Source organism: Ailuropoda melanoleuca, chromosome 2, assembly GCF_002007445.2.
Source record: "Ailuropoda melanoleuca isolate Jingjing chromosome 2, ASM200744v2, whole genome shotgun sequence".
Lineage (NCBI taxonomy): Eukaryota > Metazoa > Chordata > Mammalia > Carnivora > Ursidae > Ailuropoda > Ailuropoda melanoleuca.
The window spans coordinates 112,521,364-112,545,320 of NC_048219.1; the positions used below are offsets into that span (position 1 = coordinate 112,521,364).

Below are 23,957 nucleotides of genomic sequence, written 5' to 3' on the forward strand. Positions count from 1 at the left end.
TATGAAATATAATATTTAAAAAATAGATAAATCCTCACAGGATTGCCCTTACGCCCTTACACACACACACACACACACACACATAACACACAACTCACTCACTCACTTTCTAGATATCCCTACAGCTCTTGGAGATCTTTCACTGTGGTTGGATTTGATAGTATGAAAAATGAGCACAGAAAAGTTCTTAGAAGTAAGACAATAAACTAGATCTCTTCAATCTCATTTCAGTAAATTCTCTGTGCTATTACATAGTACAAATTCTACCATGCTCTCCTTTTGAAAAAAATATTTGAAGACTACTTAAAAGCTTTGGAAAACTTCTCATTATGCTTAATATTAAAACCAAATTCTATAGCATGAATCTTCAATTACTTGTAGTTCCTAAACACTTAAACTTTCTCTCACCTCTGAGACTTTGTGCATAATGATGCCTCTGCCTGGAATGCATTTCCGCATTCTGTTTGCATACCTAATTTTTACATCAAGAAACTCACATTCCAACAGGGGAAACTTAGTCAACTAACACAGAAGTAATTATACTAGAAGGGAGAATATTATAACAGGAATGCAATCAAAGGGTTGCTAGGGAAACTCTGTAAGAGACTGCAGTTTGGTTGAAGACAGTAACAACTGAATGGACTTGAAAGGATAGATACAATTTTTATTGGCAAAGGTATTGAGATGGTGGAAATAGAGGAATCAAGATAGATGTTGAAAAGCATGGAAAATATTGCTAGATTTATTCTTCAGTTTGGCTAGGATATATGATGCATAAAGAGAATAATAGAGTATAAGAGTAGGAAGTAAAATAGAATCATTCTCTTGTAACCCTGACTGCCATATTTGTATGTAACCAGGAAGGAAGAGTTTCCAGCAAACATCGACATAATCAGAGTTACACTTCAATAAGATGAACCTGGCAGCAGTGAGTAGAATGTATTAGAGTCTAATTACATGGTATTACGTGAGCCCAGGCAAGAAGCAATGAGAGAAAGAGCCAGACTGGTGACAGAGACTGAAATTGAGGGGCTGGAGCTTATTAGGTAGAAAATGGAAAAAGATGAGTAACTTAATTGTCCTGAAGTCTTAGAATATGACTGTATTTAAGAACTTTTGGGCCAGAATGTCTACAAAGTTTGCTGTCTCTAAAGTGACCAATTATAGAATATGAATGTGAGAACTTAACCACAAGTAGAAACAGCTATTAGGGAAGTGTAACCTTTTATGGCTCTCTATAATGCACTGCAGATTCCAAATGAGAACTAGGATTTCTTCTGCTGAGTATTACAACACTTTATCAGGTTTGGGATGGAGATCTTATCAAATCATAAAGGTTTGATCTAATATTAAAGAAAATGGCAGATATTTTTCTTTGAGTGACTAGATTTTTATAGAACTAAATATTTTATTATTTTTTCTTTTTTAAAAGTTTTTTTAAAAGATTTTCTTTCTTTCTTTATTTTAGAGAGAAATTGACAGAGATAGAGAGCCCCTACTGAGCTGGGAGCCCTAAGACGGGCTTGATCCCAGGACCCTGGGATCATGACCGGAGCTGAAGGCGGACGCTCAATTGACTGAGCCACCCAGGAGCCACTAAAGTTTTTATCTAAATTCCAATTAGTTGACAGACAGTGTTAATATTAGTTCCAGGTGTATAATATAATGATTCATCACTTCCATACAACAATCAGTGCTCACGACAAGTGCCTTCATTAATTCCCATCACCTATTTCAACCACCCCCCTCACCTTCCCTCCAGTAACCATCAGTTTGCTCTCTTCGTTAAGAGTCTGTTTCTTGATTTGCCTCTCTTTTTTTTCCCCTTTGCTCATTTGTTTTGTTTCTTAAGTTCCACATATGAGTGAAATCATATGGTATTTGTCTTTCTTTGACTGACTTATTTCACTTAGCATGATACTCTCTGGCTCCATCCATGTCGTTGCAAAGGTATATTTAAACTGTATAAACCCCAAGTACGTGTTCAAATGCCTTGCAACATACGTCAATATCTAGTATCATCTCTGTCGATGATATTGCAAATATTCTGAAATGTAAAGTCCATTGAGAGACTTTGGTAAGCAGCTTAAAATAAATTTTGCATTTAAACAACACATTTGACATTATGAAAATAATAAGAATTATGTAATTTGTGATCATTTTAAGCTTCACTCCACAATTTCTATGCTTTCATCTCATTAACTTTAAAGCAGTAACAAATGCTGCTTTTAATGTAGTGAATTACAGTTAAAAAGTTGTTATCTGTCAGGAAATATTTTCATATAGTTAGAAAATAATGTTGTACAAAATTGAAAGTTGTCCTCCAGACTGATAAAAAATGTAGGTCATTTTCTCAAGCATATGGCAAAAAGGAAATTTGGGGCACAACCTGCAACCTATATATGATCTATCAAATTCATATGTGTAATAGAGTATGCCATATGTTATTATTCTTTCATAGTACAGCAAGCAATGTGGAAGAGGAACATACACCAAAAATACTTTTGTAGTAATGGCTGTAGTGGTTATGTTCCCTGAATTCTTCTCTGGTCTCTCTCGATGACCCAGCTTCTAATCCGAGGACAGGCTCAGGGTAGGACACGATAAACACTAGTACTTTGGTTGCCTTTGTCATAGAAAGATTGACACTGTCTGAAAATTATCCAGATTTTGCTTACTCGCAACAGGATGTTACATAATGAAACAGGAACGGGTAAAGAGAATCCTCTGATGATCCCATCCTCTGTCTCTAGCACACTATTGATTGGGCACAACATTTTAAGTGCCATTCTCTTATTTCCAGCCAACCACACGCACACACATGCACACACACACACACACACACACACACAAATACCTTACCTCTGTCACAGTTCTCTTCATCACTGCCATCCACACAGTCATGAATGCCATCACAGAGCCATCTAATTGGAATACAGTGGGCTTTATTTCTGCATCGAAACTGATCTTCCTTACATTCAGTCACACAGTCCATCTGTTCAAATACAAATAGGCACTGCAGTTTTCATTAACAGTAAGGATACAGTCACAGGCAAAATAAACATGCAGCTGACAATACCAGAGATTTATTACACTGTGGGCTTTCTTTTATTTTGACTTAATGAATACCTCTACAAATGACAATGGGGCTTAGTATATGAACAGCTCGCAGACTCAGGTATTTGCGGCAATTACTATATTCATTGTACTTGTCCTAACGTTTTAGACAGTGCTAAGAATCAAGAATCTATTTTTATTACATTTGCCTTCCTAAACCTACTTCACGTAATTCAGAAATTTTAATCAAATGATAGATTTTACCTCATCAGAACCATCAGCACAGTCATATTCTCCATTACATTTCAAAGATGCTGAAATACATCCTCTGCTGGCACATATGTATTCACTCGATGAGCAAGTAGGAGAAGCTGAATATAATTATAAAGTTAAGATTTAGTTCCAGTAAATTGAATGATTGGTTTGATAGATAAAAACGTATATAAGCACATAAAAAATTCATAGACAGTAATGAAAATAGTTTATATTATTTAAACTATATTCAATATCTGATATTAAACATTTATTTAAAATGTGTTTCACAATATTATCGCGTTTCATTAAATATACCTAAAAAAATGATGTAATAGCCTGTTCAGTAAGTGTTCAACTCACCAGACTAAAGAAGGAAAGAAAAAAAATCTATATATTCTCCATCTCTTTAATTTTGAAGAGTTAAACGCATTTTCTGTAATTTTAAATTAAACTATTTAAAAATAAAGGCCTCAAATTATTTTTAAAATTGTAATGGGATTTAGTGACCCTTGGGAATGCTAATTTATATATGTATTATATAAAGCTAAAAGTAGAAATCTTGGCATGGTCTCATAGACCCCATGATATCTAGCGGACCGTGTTGACATAAATGCCATATTTGCATAACTTCTGAGAAGTATTTTTGTTTTGGAGTCTTAAACATGAATATACGCATAATTAACCTAGTCTATAGAATCTGAAGTATTCCTTTATGGCATAGAAAATAAAAATAACATGTGGATATTTAAATAACTATCAGTACCAAATCTAATTAATTGACATAGTAATTATGATTGTTGCCTTTGTCTATGGGTTCGAGTTTGCTAGGGTTGCATTCAAACCTCCAGGGTTCTTGGCCTTACATTGGACCACCAGGTAGCCAAATATACTTATATAAGGACTTTGTGGTCTGAATTGCTTATTAAAAAGCTTTTTCCTAGAGTGTTAATTCCTTTTAATTGGCAGTGTTTGCCTAGGGATCTGTATTCATATGGAGTCTGAGAACTAAATTCAGTAAGGAGAAAGATGGGATCAATTAGCAATATGGACCATGTGCATTGTACAGGGACATAGCAACGTGTGTGTCCTGTATCTGCTACTCTCACCTGGGTTCTCAAAGAAATGCTTTTGTGGTTATACATAGATAATAACATAATTTTCCCAGTAATTCTTTTTTTCTGGAAGTTACTGTTATCGAAATACCTAAGGTATAAAAAATTAAGTTTAAAGAGCATATTTATAAAGCAATATTTAAGGAATAAGAATGTATAATAAATTGGGTGTTCTTTTTCTGTACTCTGGTTTTACTTCCTAATTTTATTTTGATTTTGGACCAAGATGGAAATAGAAATAATGCACTTACGCATTTTCTCAGCTGGTATCATGTTGAAACTGCTACATTCTATTTCATAACCTTAATTTCCATAACTGAAAACCTGACTTTTATTGCACTTACAGTTTCAAAATATTTCATTTTGCCATCTTGGAAAAACAATTCCAAATGGTGTGGAAAGATAGTAAAACCGGAAAATCGAATTTTGAGGAGTAATGCTTGGATCCCCAACATAGTAGTGTTCTTACCTGCCAAAACACTTTTAAAACATAGCAAGGGCACACCAATGGATTCACCCCCTAAAATTTTATTCCTGAAATAGTAAATGTGTATGTATACTTGCCACTGTTTTCTGTTCATGGTTGCCTGAATTGAAGTTATACCTAGTTAAAATATCAGCTAAATTAGCTATCACCTCTATCATTTTACCTGGTTCACAGTGTTTCTCATCTTCTCCATATTTACAGTCTTCATGGCCATCACATTTCCATTTTGCTGATATACACTGACCGTTGGAACACTGGAACTGACCTTTGGAACAACTTGTTTCACAATTTCTCTGTCAAAAGCCACACACTGCAGTTAACATTAAATTTTTAGACAAACATCTGCAAGCACAAAAGACAGCTAGAAACCTTATGAATAGAAATGCAGAAGTGTAGAAACCATGACTGCCACATATAAGAAGCTCCAATTGTCATTTAAATCCACGGTTATATAGCAAAACTATAACAATTTTCTATTTTCATTTGTCTCTGTGAGTCATAATAAAACAGAAAAATGAGAAAAGAACATAGATCCCATAGTTCCATCCTATCAATTGCCCTGAGGCGATCATTTTCCAATAGACATTAGGGGGTAATATAATTTAAATTATTTATATTAAATAATTTAAATAATTAATAATTATTAAATAATTTAAATATATACAGGTGACAATGAAGATTGTGGGGGAAATAAAGTGTTGAAAAATTATTTCTAAGCAAGTACATTCAGTTCATTGGGAATGGAGTGACAGGAAGAACGTGAAACGAAGAACCCAAAGGCAAATCCGTTTTGTGTTGGCAAAACTTCCCCGAGTGTCCTTCCTTTCCCCTTCTTCCCATGCCTTTTCCTCACTACCTATTCACAGATTAGTTGCTGTTTATAATCCTTTACCTCTCTTCCAACATTTGTTGCTAAAGAACTGTGAAATGAACTGTCACAATCGTCACGTCTGCTAGCTTGCATACAGGTTTTATTTGGAAGTCAAACAAGCCAGTGATAGATACATCTTCGGGGACCTCTCAATTCTTTATATGAGATCAATAAAAGGGATCCACTAGAATTTTACCTTCCTTGGGTCTGACCAGTCTGGTTGATACAGGATGCTCCCGTGAAATGTCTTCCTAGGAAGACGTTTTTCTGTTGTGAAGTAATTTCTATTCTTGCCAAAATGTACTTGTCTGTTCCTTTCACAAAAGATTCCTTTCACAGCTTACAAAACTCAGCAAGTGAAGCGTACTGAACTATTATTACTCCTTGCTTCTTCCCAGTGTCAACCCCGTGTAAAGGAGAGTTTACTTTCTAAATTCCTGTAATTTTCTCGTTGCTGGTGGTCGTTTAATTAGACTGCCTGCTATATCATTGATTTTTTTTTTCTTTCTGCTTTTCTTCTTTTCCTTATTTTCTCAAGTATTGAGGGTTTGCCAGTTACCAGAGTTTCTTAACTAAAAACCCAAAGAAAACTAAGATTTACTACCTGTATTTCATAAACTCAGACTAACAGGAAAGACCAGTACTTAAACCAACAATTGTGATAAAATGCATTAACTGTCAAAATAAATGAATATGATTTTAAACATAGATTCTCAAGGTTTTTAGGAAAAGCTTCATAGAGGAAGTTTAAACAGAAATGGAACTATCTAAGGAAAGGCTTTCCATGTATAAGGATAATTAAAAATGTGGTATATCTGAGGTGTAAACTATGTAATAATAAATGTTGTAGAAGACATTGGAGAAATATCCATGCACTGGTCATGAGAAAGGGATTTCATATGTTTTGTTCACCACTTTACCTACCATGTTCAGTATTATAGCTGGGACATAGTAAGCATTCAATAAAAACTGCCAATGGAATGAATGAATGAATGAATGAATGAATGAATGTGAATGAAGTAGTAAATGTAGAAAACATGGGATATAAATTAAAATCACAGGCAATTCAGTACCAGTAGAATAGGGATCATATCTGTATGGATAGGGGTCATGTGTGTTTGTGAACCAAATATCTAATACTATGCCATGATTTAAATAACCGCTCAGTATGTATTTGTAGAATTAATGAATGATTATCTCAGCAATAAAACAATTTAAGTAAAATAGTTCTAGAACAAATGGCACTGGTGTATCTGTGCTGTCAGCAATATAGAAGGTTGCACTTCTAGATACTTTTCTATCAGAAGATGTCAATCTAAAATAAATTACAGAATTGTTGATGAGTGTGTGTGTCTATATTTGCAGGTTATTTAATTATTATTTTACTCTTAAAAGCATACAGAAAGAAAGAATAGAATAATGAACTCCATGGGCCCATCATGCTTGTTTAATAATGATCAACACTTCACTATTCATGTTTCATATATCTTCACTATTCATGTTTCATATATCTTCCACACTTATTTAGTCTGGATTATTTAACATAACAACAATAGTATTAGAACATTAACAATACCACAAAATTTGCAAAAATTCCTTACTTATAAAGTCATTCCCAAACAATATCCAAAATGTTCTCATTTTTTAAACTATATTAAGATATTATTTGGCAAAATAAAGATCTAAAAGAAGTTTACAATTTGAATTTGGCTTGAGTTTCTTTAAATGAATAACTATTTCCCATTCTCCTAGGTTTTTTGTTTTGTTTTTGTTTGTTTGTTTGTTTGTTTTAATGCCACCTACTTGAAGACACGAGGTCATTTGTTCTATTGAATGCCCACATTCTGATATGGTTGATTGAATCCTAAAACAGACATCTAAAGTGACTAATGAGACTTTTGTTTTTTAAAAGTATTATTATAAACACGTGTATTTTATACATTTATTGTATTTCATTCCATTACATTTTTCTTTTTTTCTGATATCCAAGTTGTCCCTTTGATTAGTAGAACCCCCTCCAGTTAGCTCCTATGTATTCTGGACACTATACTAATAGTCATGTTCTGGCTTAACAAGATGTTGGTGGCTCATTTTGTCAATTTCCATTCTCAGAACTGGACATTTCTCAAAGGAGTTTTGTCTCCTTTAATTGGAAAATAGTATTTAGAAGCCACTATAGGAATGTTAGGGATAGCCTGTAATGCTGAAATGTCATCAGTTTTAAACTGTCATCAGTTTAGCTAGGAATTATATATTTTTAGAAAGAGAAAGATAAATCAAAATCTCTTACTGATGCTTATGCATTTAATATTACAGAATTTTTATATACATTTTTTGTTCCTACATTTATATCTCCTTTCTTTTACTTAAAAATTCTAAGTGTGAATAAAATGAAAATAACTAAACATTTGATCTATCATACTCTCAATATATACAAGTTTCAAATTAGCAAAACCAATACTATTGACAACAAGTGTATGAACACAGTTTAAGATTCGTTTTCATTTTTTTTTTGTCCATACAATGCAGTATACTTGATGCAGAGGCCATATACTGTATTTTAAAGTCACTTTAAATAATTTTTTTCTGCCACTAATGTGATACACAATGACGTTGATCCAAGTTATTGTTGTTGTTGTTTTGGCAGGATATTAACAAGCTAATTACATTATCAGTTAACATCCTTACAAAAACTCACAATTTAATCTTTTGTTCTCAAGATGAGGGTATCCTGTAGGTAATTTGGCTTTCTAGCCATTTGTTCAGTTCACCATTTTGTTTCCTTCTTTGCTTGTCAATGCACCTGTCATTCTAACTCTTAAAAAGAAAAGAGGTATCAACTGCCTGCAGCATCAGACACTTCATTACTTATAGACTATACTAAATGGCTGTACATGTAGAGAAAGACCACCTTTAAGAAAGTTATTTTGATTCCCTAGGGACATTAGCATGAAAATGTCTGGATAATGGAGTTCTATTCAGTCATTAAAGAACTATGTAAGTCCATGAACTTAGGGCATGAGATAAATGTTGTTAATAAGAATATATACTTTCACTTGAATTAAGATTTTGAAAAAGAAGTGTTTGAGTCTGTTCATGTGCCTTGGATATCTAGTGAATAACATAACATGGAAGATGAAAACATAAGCCTTAAGCAATATATCCCCACCTTTTGATGTTTCAGAGATTACACAGGGCTGGTGAAACATATTTTTAAAGAAAAAAACAAACTTTCATGGTATGGATGAGTTTATGTGAAAAAGTGTTTTATTGGGAATAATATAATTTTTGAATAAATGGATACTAAGTAAATATGTAGCTGGGCAACATAATTTAGCTCCTCTATGGATTTTTTAAAATTTTGTTTTGACTTGTTTGTGAATAGCCCCATGAATATAAGTGGTATTTTTCAACTTCTCCTAAGAGACCCTGGCAACCTCAAGGTTTAGGTTTTCTGGCCTTTAGGTGAGAAGTTAAATACATTTGTTTCCAAAATCTAATCCTGAATGTGACTGGGGACTTTTCCAAAATAGGGTGAGAATGGAGAATTGTCCAGTTATAATAAGGATACCTGAAGACTGGCAAAGAACCAGTCTGCGTTGGTTCTATAAATAGTAGTGATTTACGGTGTCTGCCAAAGATGCAGGAAATCAGTGGATGACTAAGGAAAGTTTGACCTGAAACACAGAAACCTCTAGAGCAGCAGAGAAGTTTCTCTTTAGGCAAACCTATAGTCAATGGGATGAACTTCGTGAGGGGAAGGTCCACATGTGTGTCAACCAGAGCAGCAGAGCCCTAGGAAATCAGTGTACCCTAGAAGGAGCAATGGTGGCCACTGAGGACCAGACACCTCATTTTTCCTTTATGTCTGACTAGGCTAGGTTCACCAGTGCTGAGTTCCTGATATTAATATGGAAAGTCATTAACAGAGAAAATCATGAAAAATGACTATTACTGGATTTTTATCTGATATTGTAAAGTAAAGAATTACAGTTCACTTTAGATTTGATGGAGAAAAAAATATTCACTGTGTGTCATATTTTTTTTTAAAGCTTCATGGAGTAATTAACAGCTGAGACACAAATATGTCGATGCATAGATAATAAACTGTGTGGAATATTATAAGCATTAACACAGTCTAAGTTTACAGAATTATCCAGAGATATTCTAAACTTTTTCACTTAAGCTGTGTGTACATAGACCTTATTATAAATGGATTGTGATTCATCATCTAAGCAAGGCTGAACCTGTGGTTTCATGAAAATTGATGACCCACATCGAAGTCTGTAAGACTATATCTACTGAAGAAAGAAACTGGGGAGAAGAAACTGTTTAAAATGCATAAAAATATTAGTCCTGACTATAAATACTGCAGCAAATTTATGAACAAATTCACAGATGGCAAAGGCATCAGCTATAGGGAATAAGGTTTCCAAACATCCTATTCCCAACCCAGCCATTCACCACTTGAGGTAAAACAGATTATAAAATTAACTGTCAATAGTAGCACTAGAGGTATTCCCTGCGCTGGGTGCGTGCAGCACAGCACTTAGATATAATACTACTTATCTCGTTGTGTTAGGAGCAAAGTGCATTTCAGAACTGTCCATGTCGCACTCACTGGATTGAAGAATAATAATTATTAATGTGACTCTAAAGAACTTTCTTTTTCGTTTGCAAAGTTGCCTACCTCATCAGAGCCATCTGCACAGTCAAAATCTCCATCACACCAGAACCTTGAAGAAAGGCAGTCCCCGTTGGCACAGAGAAAATCTTTTAGTGTGCAGGTCTGTGGCTCTGGGACAGAAAAATAGCACAGGTTTATTCTATTATATGCAACGGCATTCTAAATTTATATGACATATAGCATAAGGTAGCATTAAGCAAAAAGAGGTTAGCCAAGCAGAACCCATCAATTGTTCAGAAAAAGTTTCATGAAGAATCTTTGGGACATAATATAATGATTTTTCAAATTTATTTTAAAGTCATGAATAGAAAATGGTGTTCAGAAACAAATTGAAAAAAAAAAGACAAAAGATAGCCTACCATTTAGTAAAAATTCAACATCAAAGTAAAATAAAAGACATAAAAATCTACATATTACATAATAACAAAGCTTTTCCAGTTGTTGGGATTCTGTCATTTTATGTACTTAGTTTAAGTAAGTGAGACATTTTGAGACTCTGTACCCATGGGGCTATTTATTGAGTAGTAAGTCTAGCCTTTGACTCTTGACTTCTTTCTGTTTTGCATTCTAATGACTTCCTAATTCTTCAATTTTGTCTCCAGAAAATCTCGATTTCATTAAAAAAGAAGGGTACATGGGGAAATTATTGGACATGACTGGGTGGGTAAGAGTGGAAGGGACAGAAGGAGGCTCTCTTTTTAAAAACTGCCTCTTTGCTTATGCAATTGTTTGTTGCACCCTGTATCATTTACCTGCCATTTTAGATAATTTGCTAGTTATTGATTTAATTATGCTTCACCATCTTCCACATAGGATGTAAGCCAAAGAGTATGACTTGCTACTTGGCTTGACTCAGATAGGGAGTGTGTTTCATCTGAACAACGAAATAGAATTTTAGGAATTTTTTCCTTCAGGTAATCAATATGACTGCTAGAGATCATCTTTTGTTTAGTGTTTGTTCTCTAAATAGAATTGATATCTGGCGTGATAAAAGACACCTTTTGTTTTCTCTGCTCATTAACTGTATTTACAGCTGCCTCACACACAATAATACTCTTATTCAAGTGAAGGAGGAATAACAGAAATTTAAGGAGTATCCATATGAAGCCTAATTTTCTGCATAAAGATTGTGGCTATTTCAGCCTGCATTTGAATATTGCTCCACACAATCACTCAGTTTTGAGCTATAGGGTAACTTTTGGTATCATAAAGTCTCTTCCATTTCTATATAAAGATCCCTCCTGAGACTACTGGAAGAACTATGGAAAGTCTAATATGTATCAGCATTTTGTTCTGCTCTGGGACTTACTTTCTTCTACAGTGTGAACTTCCGGCTATGACTAAGACAAAACGCTATTCAGTGGGATGAGAAAAAGCCACTTAGCAGGAGGATTCCCCCTCATTTCTCAACACTCCTTTGTTTAGTGAGCATGACAATAGCAGTTTCTCTTTTTGTCTTTGCATTATATTCACATAAAGCATGTTTTAATCTTAAAAACAACTGTATTCATACTAATATCACTGTTTCTAACAATAATAATTACTACTGGTTAGTGATTGCTTCTTTGTTGTTAGGCACTAGGCGAAGTTAATGCTAAGTACATGAATTAACTAAACAATTAATCCTAACAACTGTATGAGGTAGATGCTATTATAGGACCCTCTTGTCAACGAGTCAATTGAGGCACAGAGAGGATCAAGAACTTTCTCCCAATCACCCTGCAGGCAGAAGAGCTGGTACCGAACTTGAACCTACATAATGTGATACTAGGGCCCGTACTATTTACTACTAGGCCGTATCATTGCCCCCCATGCCACTGAGGAAATAATAAGTGTTCACATATTACAGAGATTAACAATAAAGCCCTGAGAAGTCAAGTTACTTGTCCAAGGCACATGGCTAGCAATGTTTACTTCACTTAAAAATAAAAGAGAACACTTTTTCTCTTATCATTCCTCCATACTGAAGCCATTCACCCTCCTGTTTGCAGACATGTAGTTTTCTTCTTAGGGAAAAGAAAGTATAGTGAAAACTAATAAATTAATTAATAAATGCTTAATTTATTTAATAATAGAAATAACAATCAAAATTATTTCATTAAAGGATTACAGAGTATTTTTTAAACACATTGTATTCAGATGTTTAAAAGTAACAGTAGTAGGAATATTGAATTTCATGGACTTGGAGGTATCTGAATGGGATTTTTTTTCCTTTAATGTTTTAAATTTCCTTTATCCTAATTAAACACAAGTGTGTTCATCATATGCCAGACAGCAAGGACTTCACAAACTTTTACACACTGTGCCATAGGGAGGGTTGGATGTTGTTGATCTAAGATGATAAGTTACAAGTTTACAAAGTATTTCAAAGCATTTGCCCAACAATTCCACAGAACTGTGTTCTATAGAGACTTTGCTAACGTTATTAATTACTCTGTTCTAATATGGGCACAGAGGAACTGAGTGATTTGTTGGAAAAAGTTTTTTCAGTGCATATGAAGTTCTGTAAGGTTCTAGCATGCTTTTAAGAATGCCAGCAAAACCACTTCTTAATAATAAACATGAATTATTTATACATAAACAAGTGTCATCAAGGAATGGGATAGCTAGTCTGTTTTTAACTCTCATCTATATGCCTCAGAATCTTTTGCCACTGGGTTTCTTGAAAGGAAACTCTCTTGAGGAAAATGTAATTTAATTATGAAAGAAGGTCCTGAGGGATTATATTCTCTTATTATTTGTTACCTTTGATCTTTTCTGGATAAAGTAAAAGACCAATTTTTAGACCTTGGCATGATAGTTAGCATTTTTCTTGTTAAAAAGAACAGCAAAATGATCATACCTAGAAGATAACCCATTCGTAAAGAAAATTTGAGTGTGAAATTTTTCCCAGTATTTCCAAAATGTTTTTCTCACAGGGACTTTCTCTTTTTTTTCTCTTTTTTTTTTTTTAAAGATTTTATTTATTTATTCGACAGAGAGAGAGACAGCCAGCGAGAGAGGGAACACAAACAGGGAGAGTGGGAGAGGAAGAAACAGGCTCATAGCAGAGGAGCCTGACGTGGGGCTCGATCCCACAACACCGGGATCACGCCCTGAGCCGAAGGCAGACGCTTAACCGCTGTGCCACCCAGGTGCCCCTCACAGGGACTTTTTCTGATACTACTGAAGTCCCCAGATCTAAAGTAGATAGGGAACCCCACACATAAATAATTAACCATGTTTTCCATAAATGTCATCTAAACATGCCAAATCAACAAAAACAAGCCTTTAGAATAGGGCATGTTTTGGAAGGCTGATCTGGATTCTATAATAAGAATAAAAAATAGGGGCATTGTATGGAAAAGTCACTTCTATCAATACTAAAGGAGCCAGAAACATACAGGCTCAGAACTGAAAAGAGCTTTGGAAGCCATCTTGCACAAAATCGAAGAAACTAAGTTTAGAAAATAAAAGTGACTTTTAAAGCCATAGAGTTAGTGGCAGAGCAGAAAGGCTTCCAGACTTCAATTTCTCTGCTGAGTATATTATCATAAACCCTTGGTGATAAGTTCAAAAGTTATATGAATGTGGGTGTAAGCATCTGAGGAGAATTTTTAGAATACAATTAGTATAACTGACATGCTATACAAATAATCTTCTGATATAAATTCAGTGTGAAAGCGCTAGAAATTTAAATAAGGCAGACACAGCTTGTCTCTCTACAAAAACCTTAATCTGGTTGATCAAGTTATTTGGTGCTTTTAAATCTATTGGATTGTTAGTTACCTCTTAATAATGCAAAGATGTGAAATAATTTATTTTACACATTAGTTACTTAGAAGACATACATGCCATATATATTATATTTGCTGCTGATAAAGATAGTATAGATGCTGAGATTTGTCAGATGTTTCCAAACCTTTGATACAGATGACAAAATAAGTCAAATGAAAATAAAATTTTCTTGTTTTTAAGAGCCTAAATCATTGTTGGAGCACAGTGTCCCTGCTGAACACTCAAAGAGGGAAGTCATCAGCAGATGATGAAGAAATGACAATGGACTAATTATGCCATATAAATATACAAAAATGGAAAGCATAATAGATTTAAAACATCGTTGCAGTTAATTCCTCCACTATGATTCAGACTCTTCCCATATCTATGCCTGGAGTGTTTCCAACACAATTTAAAGAGTAAACTCATTATAACAGATTCATAAACAAGTAAGTTCAAAAGTGATTCTAACAATACATTGCTAATATTATAAATGTGTCAGGCCTTGTGCTGGACCCTGAGAAATAGCCCTACTCCGTACACTATTTCCACCTACCATATTTAAATAGGAACTCAGATACATGCTACGAAGAAATGAGTGGTGCAATGGAATGCAGGGGAGTGTTGGCTGATGGAATGTGGTCAAATAAAAAAAATGCTGTTGTTTTTCTTTNGCTACGAAGAAATGAGTGGTGCAATGGAATGCAGGGGAGTGTTGGCTGATGGAATGTGGTCAAATAAAAAAATGCTGTTGTTTTTCTTTTTTCTTTTTTTTTTAAGATTTTATTTATTTATTTGACAGAGAGAGACAGCCAGTGAGAGAGGGAACACAAGCAGGGGGAGTGGGAGAGGAAGAAGTAGGCTCCCAGTGGAGAAGCCCAACGTGGGGCTTGATCCCAGAACGCCGGGATCACGCCCTGAGCTGAAGGCAAATGCTTAACAACTGCGCCACCCCAGGCGCCCCCTGCTGTTGTTTTTCAACTCTAAGGCTAATTTCCTATCTCTGTTATATTTCTCTACTTAATAATTGTTAACAGTAATCATCAAATGTGAACCAAAATGCATATGACTGACTAATGATATTTAGAAAATGTGGTAACAGTATACTGCTTTTGGGGTATATTGTTATCATCTATATATATTAAAATTAAATTTATATATGTGATGTGATATATAGAGAGTCATGATTACAATACAGAAATAGTAATTTTTATGCATAAATAATAGTTTTATTGTAATTACATACATGAAATTATAATAGTTTCAATTGATAATGAGAATTTGCAAATACCTTGACAGCATTTTATATGGGAGCAGTATCTTTTCTAAAGCTGACCTCTATATGACCAATTTCTAGGTGCTTTATATCTATAATGTATTCTTTTCTCTCTCTTCATAGACTCAGCTTCTGTCTATGTGGAACTGGCGTTTTCAGTGTTTGAACTTCCTCATTTCTTTGGGCCTATGCAAATGGTATCTTTAAACATTACCCAGTTACCTAGATCCCTCAATCTTTCCTCTTATACATTCTTACATGTTTACCGTGTTACCAACTCTCTGATACTGGTCCTGTGTATGCCCTCTATCCTTCCATGTCACAACTATAATATGCTTCCTTCTTGTTCACTGTCATCTGTTCCCTCCAAATTCATCAAAGTTGCTATCTTAGGCCACATGCTCAGAATGAATAGGAACTAAAAGAGAATCACACATAATTGGGTATTTTATACTGCAATGCTTGGTATTGCAGCCACTCTTGCTTTTTCTTAAGGGTTCTGTGGCTATAGTGATTTCTCACTAAGTTTTCCCAGTGACAAGTGAGAGGCATGTTCCTTCTCCTTGTGTTCTTGCAGGAAAAACTGACTTTTAGGAGATGACAGCAAAACTCAATCACTTAGGAAACCCCAGCAGACTCAAAATAAGTTATCTCAACCTTTCATTCTTCTTCCCCTTCTTCTCCAGTTATAGCAGTAACCTATCTTCTCACACAATTTCAACCACCCCTTGAATAAAGGGTTTTCAAAGATGTGAGTTTTCAATGTGGCCTTCTCACTTTCCCTCTCCTGTTCTCAACACCCTTCAGTTATAGGGCACTTCCTCTCAGGTATCTTATTGATAACTAACACTCAATGTATCTGAAGTTAAGCCAAGTAGTTTTCTGTATATTTAAACTCTGAAACAGAAGTGAATTAAATAGAAAGTGTATATGTAATTGCTTCTTTTTTGTATTTGCTCTTCTACTCCTGCCATTCTAACGTCATTAGGATTTTATTTTAATCACTGGGTAGAATCTGAAAACCTTCTATACAAAAGAATCTGGAACACTCCAATGACTCTTTGAAATATTTTCTCCTTTCTAAAGGGTATGATCAGTTGAGAGATCTATATGTGAAGGAGGGATAAAAGGTCTCAAAATCAGAGTATCCCATAATCCTAATGGTCCAGAGATTTCACACTTAATGTGACTGATGCTTAAACACCAGTCAGATTAAGTTTCAAAAGTTATTTTTAGAAAGTTGATGTTTTGCACACTGAATATCCAGTGGTTTATTAAGGCTGTGACTCTACTAATTCTATGCTTTCATATAACATATTCCTATGCTTTAATGTAACTATTTCTATTTCATCTCCAGTGTCTTGGGAAATGAATGCTCTTAGTCCAATGTGTAAGAGTAGACACTATTATCATCAAATCCTTTCTGGAAATAGCAGAATATAAATATTTAATAAATGGAATTTGATTATTATCTTATTTTAAAACATGACTATATTGCTTTCTTTGCTTAAACAGCGCTGTGAGGAAGTGCTGGTAAGAAATATATTCAGAAATTAATGCTAGAATGTAAAGATGCTGTCACATTTTTACATACTGCCATACTTTTTAGAAAATAAAATTGTTGGACAATTATTGTCTTTTAAATTTATTACATAAAAATTCAGGAGGCAGATGATGATAATAGTGTTATTCTATTTTCAGAGAAAAGCATTCTGAATACATACGGTGTTCACCACTCCAGAGAGAATAAATGATATTTCACTGAAAGATGCTCATGGGTAAATTTGTAGTGTAAAAGGATTTGAGAGTGAAATGAAATGAATACCATCCGCTAAAGAATGATATGTTTTGTACTGTCTCCACATCATTCAGCTCTTTGTATGAACTTGCATCAAGGGCTCACTTCATTGCATACTAATGGGTTGCATTAAACCTCATGATACTTCCATACCAATTCTGATAACTATAAGAAAATAACTCCCAGTAGGAGCATTTCAATAATTCTACCATTTGAGACTCAGGTCAATTTAGTCCGAATATTCTTGTCCAAATGTGAATATATGTATAAAAATGTGAGCTGCAGGACAGATAGGTTCAAATTCATACCTTAACTGAACTAAAAATTGCTATCCTGCTTATTGAATATGCTGTCAAGCTCACAATGTTCTCAAGCAAGAGTTACTTACTACAGTTTTCTTCATCTGAATTATCACTGCAGTCATTTTGGCTATCACACCGCCAGTGATCTGGAATACAGTTGTTGTTTCTACACTGGAATTCGTGAGGTCCACAAGTCTTTTTATCTGTAACAGAAAGGGCCAGAGTTTGTGTTGCTGACTTCCATGAAGACATCCCTCATAATACCCTCACTGCCATGCCAAATCCAGGGCATATGAACTTTCCTCAGACCTTAATGCCGTTACTAACTGAGAAGCATCTCTAGGAAAAGCTGAAGGCAAGTGCTAAACAAAATTCATCCTACTGTCTTGTTTGATGTTGTTTTCAGTCATGCTTTCATCATTAGCTAATTACAAAGCAATTGATTGGCCCATCTACATAAAGTCAACACAAATCAATCAAAAAAATCAAAACTATTAAGAACTACCATTCTCTTATTTCTTCTATAAGGCAGCAAAAAAACCCAAACAACAACAACAACAAAAGTTATTAGTCAGACCCTGAGATTGCCATATTGCCTTTCTCCCTAAGAATTTCTACTCATAATCTACCTATCAACTGATCTAAACTCATAGAGTATAATAGAACCTAACATGTACAGGCCTTGAAAATTAATAGAGTGCCATGTTACTTGAGCTCCTAAACAATCCCACCGAGTGCAAGGACAGTTGTTCACTAGCCTGTCACTTTACAAATGACAAAAGACAGACTTAGAGTTTAGAAGCCTGATAAATTTTTATTACCGTTAAGGCACAGTCAATAAATGTATATTTGTGTTTTTACTCCTGCTTTAGTGCTCTTTACAACAAATCTGTCTCCAAAACTGAGCCAGAATCAGAATGCATGCAATAAGAATTTATTTAAAGTTTAGGTTACATATTCTTAAATTTCTGTAAGAGTAACAGCTAACTATATAGTTTAAAGCAGTGCATCTTAAACTTCAATGTACATATATATAAATTACTTGGGAATTTTGCTAAAATGGGGATTGTGATTGAATAGATCTGGATTTGAAAAAGCTCTCTAGTGATAACATTGTCCTTAGGTCTACGAAACATACTGAGTAGCAAGGTTCTGAAACATAAAGATGGGATAAATTCAATAATATAACAATGTTAAATTATAAATGTCAACATACAATTTAGGACACATTCTTCTTTCATATACTTAGATCAACTCCTTCTCCTCTGATGTATGAGAGATGTACAGTGAGTTTAACAGCTCAGACTAGTAAAATAAATTAACTAAGGGAGAATGTAAGATATTTGTTGCTGGTTGCTACTTTTTCCTTTAAAATGTATTTTATAAAATTCAAACTCAAATAAGATTATGAAAACAAAAGGGATGTAGATATAATTAGAAAATTAAATAATGAACATCTATTAAGGATCCAATCTACCTCTTGGCCAAACATTTTCATAAACATGATCATACTCACTTCTAACACCCCTCAGAAGTACTGTTATATGCATTTAAATGAATGAGAAAAAATAAGTCTTAAAGAGTTTAGGTAATTTTTCCAATCTAACAAAACGTATTAAATGGCAATGGAGAAACTTATATCCAGATCTTAATCCAGAAAAATTTAATATTTCTGTAGAAATTCTCATGACAGACATCAAATTTTTCAAATTTTTCAAATTTGTCTGCAGGTAGATGGATAGATAATTTTACATTTGTCTATTTATAAAGAGCCTGTATTTCCCTTCGGATGGACTGGCTTGAGAGCAGGGACACCTAAGATGGCCGACTTCCCGCCTAAGATGGCCGGTTTCCCACCAGAGCACTTCCCCAGACTTCCCAGCAAGTACGGACCCAACAGCGGCAACGTCACTCCCAGTAAACTGAAACCTAGGCGGGAAACAGAAACCTACCACCAACGGAATTTCCAGATAACCCACCCGGACTTTCTAAACCCTCCCCCTCCCCCAGGTGACCAATTGCGGGCTGCCACACCCTACCTGTACCCAATAAAAAACCCTGTTATTTTGCCTTGGGCGCGACTTCCTCGACTCCCCCTTTGAGTCGTGGAACCTCGCCCAAGGTTGCTTGCAATAAACTTGCTTCATTGCCCATACTGCCTTGTGGTCTCCATTCGTCTGCCGGTCAGTACTCGCTCTGATACCTGACACCTTCCTTCTTCCCTCCCTTTCTTCCTTGCAGCCTACCTGCCTGCTAATGATTATTCAGACCCTAACTTGTATCACTGTGCTGTGTTTTGTGATGTATCCTTTTTGCCTATACTACACCTAAATTTAGATTTTAAAATTGGCTTAAAATTTGCAGAAGTTCTAACATAGCATTTTGCACATTTCACTCAATCAAGAATTATGTTAGGATTACTGGCACTTAAATAATGACCAATGAAGATATGGGGTTTGGTACTGAACTATGTAGATGGTTGTTTCATTTTGGCAATTAAAACAAACTTCTCTGAAACCACTACTCTATGTTTAACATTAGCTTTATTTTTCCTCTCTACGTGTTGCCTACATTATTTTTAAATATTGTTTTAAAATTTTAGAATATAAGAAAGTAAAAAAGATCAGACTGTATCAGACAAATAGACTATAGGACCTAGTATTAGAACAGTAGCCCCAGGCAATTTCCCATGGCTACAAAACGTTCACAATTGGCACTTGTGTATTGATACAATAAGTGTTTTTGAGGGTTCTTTTTCCCCTAAATTTTATTTGTACTTTTTTTTCTATGTTTAAATATTTGTATCGTATTTTGTATTTGAAAGAAATCTGCATTTATTTCTTAACAAAAACAAGTTACAGTTCATTGCAAAGTTTTCCATTTGGGGCATGCAGAAACAGTAACATTGAAAGGTTAATCGCCTTTTGCAAGGTTTTTCAAATTGTATGTTTCCAAATTATTTAACTTTTTGATCCATGACATTGCTTATAAAAATTACAAATACAAACTATACAACCCACAAAGACTTTGTTCTGTATTCGAAGTCTCCCTTGAGGAGATTAATGTAAATATAAATATAAATATATTTTTAATAGAAAACTGTATGAGCAAGGTAAAACAACAGTTCTCAAATTGGCTACACGTGAAAATCACCTGGGAAAATTAAAAATCCCTTTGCCCAGTCAATATCCCACATCAATAAAATCAGACTCTCTGGGGTGGAACCCAGACATCATATTTTTATTAAAACTAGCTTGGCTAACTCCAATGAGCAGCCAAGATTGAAAATCACTGGCCCAAAAAACTAATTGTAGAACCGAACATATATAATTCCATATTATAATACTCTAGAGTAATTAATATAAAATGATCACAATATGTACAGTTTTCTATTAATTCAAATTTGTTAAATAGCTTTGGAAAAATGCAGTATTTGGGGGGTATTATAAATATGGAGAAAACAAATGGAGTATCTGAAAACTTTTTTTTTTAATTTAATATGTTTTCATATGAATTACAGATACTACTACAAGTTTGTTCCTCCCAGACGGACTACCAAAATGTAAAACTGCATATGGTGTATACTGTGATACTAATGGCACTTGTATATGCATGGGCAACTTCTGTAAATAACAACAACAACAAAAAAATCTGGTGTCGGTGATGTTTTTGTGAGCAAGAACTGGGGAAGTGGACTGGGATACAGAAGCGGAAGAGAAATTTAAGTTTCTCATTATACCAAAAGAAATCCAAAGGTCTGTACAAACTACTAGAATCAATAAGTGAATTTGGTAAGGCTACAGGATAAAAGGACAATATATATATTTAATTACATTTCTCTATATTAGCAATAACCAGAAATGAAATAAAAAAAAAAACTTTTACAATGGTATCAATAAAATAACAAATACCTAAGAATAAAACTAGTGAAATTTGTGTGATATCTTCATACTGAAAACCATAAAACACTACTGAGAAAAACTGAATAATGCTTAAGAAAATGCAACAATATATCATGCTCATGGATTATAAGACTCAAAATTGTTAAAATTTTCTTCAAATTAATATAAAGAATTAATGCAACCCCTATTAAAATTCCAGCTTGTTATTTTTGAAGAAATAGATATTATATTGAAATGTAAAGGATTTAGAATAATAAACCAACACTGAAAAAGAAGAAAAAGTTGGAGAATTTACAGTATCTGATTTCAAGAGTTACTATAAAGCTATAATAATTTAGAAAATGTAGTACTAAGCGAAATGAAACCAGAAATATAAGCATACATATGTAGTCTTCATTTTCAACAAAGGCCTCAAGCCAACTTAATAGGCAAAAGAAAGTCCTTTTTAGCAAATATTGCTGAAACAAGTGGCTATCCATAAGAAAAACATAAATCCCAATCCATCTTACTCCATACAAAAAAACTATTCTGAGATGATCATAAACATAATGAACACAGAAAAATATTTTCATAATCTTGGAGTAGGCAAATATTTCTTGGGCAGAACACTAAAAGCATTAATAATACACAAGAAGTTGGTAAATTGGACTTCAGAAAAATTAAAAAAGTTTATTCTTTAAAAGATATCATTAAGAAAATGAATAGGCAAGCAACATATAAAAAAATGTTTGCACCATATATATCTGGGAAATTACTTAGGTCCAGAATATATAGAAATTCCTACCTATCTTATACATTAACAGACAAAAATATTTTAAAAGATACTTTACAAAGAAAAAAAAAGGATATTTGAATGGCAAATAAGGGTTCTCAAAATCACCAATCATAAATGTACTGCAAATTCGAACCACGAGATACCACTACATACTTAGTGAACTTGCTCAAATCAAAAAGGCCACACTGAATTTTCATGAGAATAGGACCTGAAACTCTCTCTTCCGGTTCTTAAAAAGGTAAGCATATAATTACCCTATAACCCAGCAATTTTACATCTAAGTGTTCATGAAAATGAAAACAAATGTTCACAAAATAAATTTGTGTGAGAATGGTTACAGCAGCCTTATTTACAGTAATCACCTTTAAGATATTCCAAGTAAGAATATATCCATTCAACTGAAAACTACTCAGGTATAAAAAATAATGAATTCTTAAGACATAACTTAGAAATGTTTTTAAAACTTCATGCAAATGAAAAATTCACAGGCAAAAGTGTAAATACTATATGCATCTATGTATATGACATCCAAATACAAGCAAAAGTAATCTATGGTGATAGAGAGGAGTTAGGAGGTTGTGGAAGGGAATATTAGGGGAATTGACTAAAAGGTGCAGGAAGGAACTTTCTGGGAGGATGGAAATGTTCTGGATCTTGTGGTTGTTGCATGCTATATAGAATTGCCAACACTCATCAAACTGAACATTTCAGATCTGAGCATATAATTTTATTTTAATTATATTTTAATTAAAAATGACTTCACTATTAGAATTTCAAGGCATTTGGAAAATGCAAACAATTATACTATGGTAAAGAATTATCCATTTAGTCCCTGAATGCTCAGGTGCATTCAAAACTGAAGGGTAGTCTGAAAGAGAATAGTTTAAAAAAATAAAACAAACATTTAAGGTCTCAAAATTTAAATATTCCACACTAAGTATAAACAATAGCATGTATATCTCACATACATATATCTCCAGAGATTTCTTTATTTGGTATTTGAAGCTACCATGTATTCATTCTGCCCTAGACATTTGTACTATCAGTTTGTAATTATCTGTCTTCACTTTTGGGATGATCATTTCAGTAGTAATAAGAGCACTGGATTTCCTAAAAACATAAAATGCACTTTATCATCTGATATCCCTCTGACTCAAAAGTACAGTTACCTTTGCCTTCCCTAAAAAACATACCTTTTGAAAATTTTAGATGGCATTCAAAAAATACAAATAAACTGGTATTTCCTTATAGATCTCAACTTCAATATATGTCATTCAAAATATAAACAATACTTCATTGTCAAAAATTGCATCCTTTTTGGAGGTGTCAAAAGTTTTATTTTAATCTGTGAATTAAATGATGCTTCAGGCTGTCTGTGTCACTTTTTTTTTCCTCTTGAGAACATCCTAAAAAAATGTATGCCACTAAAATGTTTATGGTGATGTTCAGTAGTGAAAATATGTATAGGTCTTATGTGTAGGTATTATATATAGGCCTTTCATATATAACACGTTTCTTTTTTTCTGGTTCACTGTGCAACACAGGACAAAATAACACATTATATTATCAGGGAAAACGTTCAATTCCTCAATGAATATGTTAAATGATGCCTATTGCATGTGCATATATAAGGTACATTATATATATATATGTATTATACATTTATATTATATATACTA

At 33.8% G+C, this 23,957-nt stretch overlaps 1 protein-coding gene across 1 annotated transcript in view; it reads right to left on the bottom strand.

Moving 5' to 3' along the window:
- LRP1B (LDL receptor related protein 1B) overlaps positions 1 to 23,957 on the bottom strand; it is a 1,837,899-nt gene that overhangs the window by 137,541 nt on the left and 1,676,401 nt on the right. The window contains exons 66-70 of the mRNA XM_034642051.1: positions 17,688 to 17,804; positions 10,473 to 10,579; positions 5,075 to 5,204; positions 3,322 to 3,428; positions 2,863 to 2,995 (exon numbers count right to left, since the gene is read on the bottom strand). Of these exons, the coding sequence (XP_034497942.1) occupies positions 2,863 to 2,995; positions 3,322 to 3,428; positions 5,075 to 5,204; positions 10,473 to 10,579; positions 17,688 to 17,804 (594 nt within the window). The remainder of the gene's footprint in view (positions 1 to 2,862; positions 2,996 to 3,321; positions 3,429 to 5,074; positions 5,205 to 10,472; positions 10,580 to 17,687; positions 17,805 to 23,957) is intronic.